The sequence below is a fragment of the Histoplasma capsulatum genome, genomic scaffold, assembly GCF_000149585.1.
Source record: "Histoplasma capsulatum NAm1 scaffold_12 genomic scaffold, whole genome shotgun sequence".
Lineage (NCBI taxonomy): Eukaryota > Fungi > Ascomycota > Eurotiomycetes > Onygenales > Ajellomycetaceae > Histoplasma > Histoplasma mississippiense.
Window position 1 is genome coordinate 360,535 of NW_001813971.1, and position 7,160 is coordinate 367,694.

The following is a 7,160-nucleotide window of genomic DNA, read 5'->3' on the forward strand; positions in this document are numbered from 1 at the left end:
CTTGATAGATACAACAGTGCCTAAAACCTTTAAGTCCATTGATTACTAATACCTGATTCTTCTTCCCTGGCAGACCACATCCCGCAACACGACGGGTTGGCCGGTTTTAATCCTAATAAATGGGAATAACCCGCCTTCCTCAAAATACGATTTCAATCCCCCTATTTTGTTCGCGCGTATTACCATTCCGTCGCGATCGAATAGGATTAATCTTACCCGTTCCTACATTCGCGTTCTGCATCACAGCCAAGCCGGGTCAACCCTTTGACCACAATTCTATATATCAGCGTCTGTTCCTAGCGAGCTATCTTCTCTCGCAAGTATGATACATCATAACTTCGTAACAATTCTGACATAAATTAGCATACCAATTTAACTCCCTTACAACTCCTGATTAACCTCACACCTACCCAACGGTCTTTTATGCCGTCTAAATGGCGGGACTTTCACAAGAAGATCGCAACATTATCAAGAACCATCCTCTAGCCAACCTAGTCGATCCTTTACGAGACGCGCTTCAGGAAGCCAAAAGACAATATGAGTCTGATGGCGCTGATGAGAGCCAGGACCAGCTCTATCGAAATGCGATTTCAAAACTCCTCTCTGCTTTACAGGGAGAGGAAGCGGCGCTCAATATGCGCTCACGAGCAAGCGATGGAAATGTGGCTTCTGATATAGCAAATCTGTTTACGAGCCTTCAGCGGGCCAACTTCGGCTACAACCACTACAGCCGGCTGGTACATCTGGTCATCCAAAGGTTTCCCCCCACTGAATCCCAGAACGTCGAAACCTGGAACTTCAACATCTGGAACGCTGTCTTTGTTCTTATTGACGCTGTCTCGCGAGGCACTCCCCCTCCTCCTTCTCATCCTACATCATCGATCCAACAGACGCCCTGGCTGCGCAACACTAACAGTTTCGTCAATTCTACAGAATATCGAAAGCACGTTGACATTGTGCTGAAGGAGGAGCTTGGAGAGATACATGTTGACATCCCTAAATTCTTTGACGCGTACTTTGGAGACATTCCACAACTCACTGCAATTTCACAAGCGGTGTTGAAAGAGTGTGAGAAGGGAGACAGCCCACTTTACTGTGAAGAGAAGGGCTGGAAAGGCTGGCCTGAACTTGCGGCAGAACGAGATGTTCTGACATGGCTGACTAACATCATTGCTGAGCTTGTACGATTCGCCGAAGCACAAGAACTGTCATGGAAGATCGACCGCAGACCTCTCGCACAGCCAAGCCAGCCACTACAAGGGTCTGTCGCGGAGAGAAAGCTCGATATCGGCTTTGTCGATGATATGACGGCCACAGAGGACTCCAGATGCCGCTGGTCGCAGATTCTTGTGCCAGGGGAGCTGAAGAACGACCCGAAATACGACAGGAAATCTGGAACATGGTTTGATCTTGGCAGGTACGCCCGAGAGGTCCTTGCTGCGCAGGACACCCGTTGTTTCGTGCTCGGGTTCACTCTCTGCGGGCCATTCCTGCGACTATGGAACTTTGACCGCCTGGGCGGGATTGCGTCGGAGGAATTCAACATCAACCAGGACGGCCTTCAATTTGTGTCTGTTATCCTTGGATTCCTCTTGATGAGCCGGAAGCAACTTGGGTTTGATCCCACCATCATCGCGACCGGGACCGAACGCTATATCGAGATTGAAAAGAACGGTACGAAGGAACGGCTGATTATCGATGGGATTGTTGGACGAGCATGCTGTGTTGCCGGGCGAGCCACAACCTGCTGGAAGGCATATTGTGAGACAGACAAATCACGGACGCCGCTGGTTGTCAAGGACTCCTGGCAGTATCCGGAACGCACTGAGGAAGGAGAGTTGCTGCGAGAGGCGATGGCGAAGGGGGTCAAGAATGTTGCGAGGTATTATCACCACGAGACCGTTCGCATTGACGACAAGGATGATGATGTCTTAGCTATCCGAAAGGGCCTCAGTATTCCGATTTCGCAAGATGAGAGGGGTGGCTTTAAGGCGACAGTGCAGCGTAGTAGGTCTCAAAGGGGACAAAAGAGCCAGAGCAGCACCGCCGGCCAGAAGCGATCCTCTGACTGCGTGGATACAGCATTTCCTCCTCCCCCCAGTAAACGTTTCCAGTCAAGTTCTCCGTCCAAATTTGCCGGCCGCTCTACCCCATTCAATCGAGTTCACCGCCGTGTCGTTATCCGGGATTATGGGAAACCAATCTATGAGAGTAGCTCGAAGGCCACACTTCTCACTGGACTAGCCGGCTGCATTGAAGGATACATGTCGCTCCATGATGAGGCTGGCCTCATCCAATGTGATGTTTCCCCCCGCAATCTGATGGTGAATGAGGACAAGGACAATCCTTCATGGCCTGCCTTTCTGATCGACCTTGACCTGGCAATCAAGGTACAACGGGATGGGTCTTCCGGCGCACGGGGCAAGACTGGCACCAGGGCGTTCATGGCCATCGGTGTTTTGTACGGTGAAAAGCATTGTTTCATGCATGATCTAGAGTCGTTCTTCTGGGTCCTGTTCTGGATATGCATTCACTATGACGGCCGTGGCAAGGGGAGCAGTGTTGAAGAGTTTGAGAAATGGAATTATATGAATACTGGAGAGCTGGCTCGCGCAAAAAAAGGAGTGATAAGTGATGAGGGTGATTTTCTCAGACTTGCTGAAGACTATTTCACGCCCTACTATCAATCGTTGATCCCTTGCGTCAACCGGTTGCGGCGCCTTGTCTTTCCAGACGGCGGACGGTGGAAGAAAGAAAATTCCAATCTATCCCGGAACATGGTTGAAACGCTTCAAGATGCGGAAAATAACCCAGACATTGTAAACTAATGCTGATTCGGTGTATATATTGATAGCGTATTGTAGCGTGACTTGCTTTTTGTTTGTGTTTTGATATAGCATGCATTCGAGTAAGAGTGAGGATGGACATGATTTGTGAGAACCGCAACTCCTTTTATTATACATATATATCTCTATTGTACAAAGCCCAGTTTTCTAGGCTCCGTTGACATTCCAACACCAGTTTCTTCCGAGCGTGACCCCGCACAACAGTTTATGGAGGGTTGATATGTAGAAAAGCGCTTGGACGAACATCTAACCTTTGATGAACTTGTTGACCTTTAACTCAAGTGGAACCCACAAGAGCTTGTTGGAGAGATCAATCTTGAGGGCATAATGTGTCTACTGTTTAATTTTGTAAAATTTCCCCTGGGTGACCATTTCTGCCGCCCGAAACCACTCTGCTAACTCATCCAAATCTCTTTTAGCATCGCTATCAATTGTTGAAAGGAATTCGAATTCCCTTGTATCTTTTGATTCCGTGTCATCTTTATCGGAGGCCATGTTGATGATGATGCAAGATGGGTGGGGAGAACTGTTCCCTTTCTCAAATACTGTCTAATCAACTTATTAATATATGCCTGAAGATGCTAAGCAGAATTATAACTCACGTCTGTAACAAGGGATAGATAAGTTTGTGGCGATAGAACTGGAATAAAAAAACCAAAAAAATAGAGAGAGAAAAGGCGGGGCATGTGGGACATCTCAAAATGTACTCAGAATACTTCTGTGCTTTTACTCCTCAGTATAAAAAACACCTAGATGTTGAGTGGGGAACAACAACAGAAAGCGCTGCAGTACACTACCAGCTGATATCTCAAGTGATAGTGAGTGATGAATTCACATGGCTGAGACCGTGTCATAAACGAACGATCTATTAAAAGGCATCGCTCTAATATTCGAATTTTTGGCAGCATGACAGCCCTGCTAAATAAAGGTGCCCCCTTGTGATCCAAGTTCTTTGCGATAATTTACTTGAAAAGCCCTGTTTATATTCTGATGAGATGGTCCTTTTTCTATGGGACGAGTTTTAGGTACTCGACAACATGGAGCATTCGTTGTACGTCAATCCGCCAACTACTAAGTATTGATGGTGATAAATACAACGAAGACAACAGCTCTTTGTGGGACCAAATAATCAAAGCAAGGAATCTGCCAGTTCTTAGGATATATAAAAGCAGAGATCAAGCCCTCCGATACCTTCATCCAACGGGCCAAAAAGGGATTTAAAGGAGGAATGGAGGCAAGTGTGGCAGTCATAATAACCTGAGCGCGAACGGTATTTCGGCGATTTAAACGAAAGCACCCTCTGCACGAGTCCGTTGTAACTCAACCCCGGGAAAGGAGCCTTGGGCTTTGGTGAGTACAATTCATTTGATTGCATCTTCAGTGTGAGAGCACCATACATGATTGACCTGCATTCAAAGCTGCACCCATTTCCGTTGTATAGCAAGGTCTGGTGTTCCTTATGAAGAAGGAGAATTAATTTTTGGATAGCATTCTCCCTCCCGTAATTTACTGCATCTAAAGTTATGTTAGATCCGCCGACACTGGAGTTCATCCTTGCTTACCGAGAATGTTTTCGGGGATTGGGCAGAACCGGTGTCCGCACAGGAGGGCTTTCCATTCTGAAGGGATGGTATAGCATATTGAACATTGACATTGATGCTTCAGCTCGCCGACCTCAGCCCTGTCTTCCTACGTAGATATTCGAATTTATGCGACCGGCATCCGCGAAATGGAGAATCATTAGACATTTATCCAACGCAAAAATGAGATGAGAACAAGTTGAATCAATACAAGAACAAATTGTTGCTAAAATGTTAACCACACCTTCTTGGAGCGGTTCCTCAAAGGTGGTCTCCCACGCCGCTTAAGGGATCCGTGACTCTCTCTCTACCTTCCCCGATTTGGCGTGGAACTCATTGACCAACTCCTCACATCCAGGGATCAGATCATGTTCAGGCTGCCAAGAAGGGTCGTAGCCTCTCCATTTCACCAAGTACCACCGCATCCCTCAGTCATCATCCCCCACCAAGATCTCATCAACCAACCACTCCTCTGTTGTCACTCCGCCATCTTCAATCAACATTGGTGGTGGTGGGGTCTGACCCTCAGAGCCGGACTCATCATCACTTCTGACACTGGGTGCCAAGCTGCATGTACTTGGTGCGGTTTTGGAAATTGGGATCTGATCATCATCACTCAGATCCCGGACATCATCATCAATGATGATGAATGTTAGACACATTTATAAGAACCCAAATGAGAATGAAGTGAATGATAGAAACTAAAGAAATTAAAGGAGTAAAAAACATATTTTTACTGTTTTTAGTATTTAGAATTCAGAGTTTAGATCTCACATCATCTCTTCTGCAATTCTGCTCTGATATATCTTTACTTGAATTGATATTGATTACATCACTGTCACTGTTGTTGCAGAAGCCACTGTGCTGTGAGTTTAAATTAATATTGCTTTTCTCATCATTTTCATAATTAGAGAATTGTTTATTCATAATTATGAACATCAATATATCTGATAGATTAAAATCATTAATATAAAAGAGATGATATAATGAATTTCAATCATTGTCATTTACATTGATATACAAATTTAGATGCTGATTCTGAATGTTTATTGCCTTCATATTTGAATTGATTATTTGATTTTTAAATATTTTAAAAAACTTTTTATTGACTGACTTCTTATTTTTATCAACTCATTTCTTGATTGTAGATTGCTGAGTATGAGAAATCAGCATCTGCTGAAATTTTGTGCCTGGTGCTGTGGCGTTTGAATTGAAATGAAGGAATGACATGAGGCGGCCATTTAGTCAGTGATGTGGAATAGTGAAATGGTATAGACAATGCTTTTGAAAGGATTGTAAAAGGCTTGAATCATTTAGGAGGGAAGAGAAATTCAGTTTTTCAAACTTTCAAAATGAAAAGAAGCACATTGAAATAGCTTTTCAATTTTTAAAATTAAAGTCTCAGCAAGATCTCACAGCTGACTTATTTTATATAAAGAATGCTGACAATGTAGAAACTTTGACACAGATGAATAAATTAACAACTATTGATTTATTGAAACTTTATATTCAAATGTAACACTCAGAATATTCTGATGCATTATTAATGAAGTAAAATTAATAACTTTATTTTAACTCTCAGCTAACACAGCTCAGCTGAAATCATTGATTGATATAATATAAATATTTAACTTACAACATTAGTGATTGAGTTGATGATGAGTTGAATAACAGATGTAGTATTAACATCCGCAGAGAATGGAAGACAAATCAAGAATAGCAATTTTGACTGAGAAAGCAGCTACATAGCAGTATAGATATCATTATGAAATGAATGAAAATTTATATAGAATCTGATTATTGCTCACAGTTTTTCAACTGCTTCATCATCTTAAACAAACTCAATATCCCACATTTCAAAAGCTGATCAAATTTTGATAAAATAAAAGAGAAATTGTGCATCATTCATTATGTTATGATATTAGTTGTTATATTCTGCAGTGAGTGCAGATGAATTGCAGTCTCTTTTATTTTTTATTTCTCAGATTGTAGCATCAACTGATGGCATTCTTAATCTGATTATCATATGTTCTCTAGCACTTCAATGCACTTCCCTGTCATATAAGAAAAAATCTTTAGTATTTGAATAAATTTCTCAATTCATTCAATTAAAACATTCAGTGTATGCAGTGTAAAAGTGAGTGATTTCAACATCACATTGCAATTTCAGACAATCCTCTTCCTCTTGCTTGATTTTAGTGCCAGGATATCAGGGCTGAATTTCAATCTTCAGTGAAGGCCTTCATTGTTGTTGATTCAGCATCATACTACTGATCAAAAGATAATCGTAGTGTGATCAAAAGTTCATTCATGTTGAAATGATGTCCACATCACCTCATCAGCCATGCTGTGAGGATTGAATATGCAGAGAAATTTCTTCCCTTCACTGTGACATACCATCATGCCTCTGCCACTGGAGAAATGGAGAAAACCCCACTAGACAGAGATGCAAGGCCGGGCCTAGTCATCAGAAAATGCATGTCAAGAAAACAGAGAGAGAGTCTGATAGAATCTGCACAATGAAAGTGATAAATGCATTTTGCATTATTTAGAGTACACAGTCAGATATTGAGATTGATTAAATGGCCTGATGACAAGAGACTGTAGAGGGAGTAAAGGCAGAGGAATGTAAAGAGCATAGCATGGGATCAGAAGAGGAAGGGTGGGAAATTCTACAGAAGATGAGTGTAGTGTAGAGAGCACAAGGTGAGGGGGAGAGCAAAGATAAGATTTC

The 7,160-nt window shown here is 42.8% G+C and overlaps 1 protein-coding gene across 1 annotated transcript; it reads left to right on the top strand.

The window, feature by feature from the left end:
• Positions 1–434: 434 nt before the first annotated feature.
• HCAG_08677 (predicted protein) lies at positions 435–3,065 on the top strand (the record flags this gene model as incomplete). Its single annotated transcript, XM_001536306.1, has 3 exons — positions 435–2,743; positions 2,898–2,933; positions 2,990–3,065. The coding sequence occupies 3 exons, from the start codon at positions 435–437 to the stop codon at positions 3,063–3,065; spliced, it is 2,421 nt and encodes an 806-aa protein (XP_001536356.1).
• Positions 3,066–7,160: the final 4,095 nt, after the last annotated feature.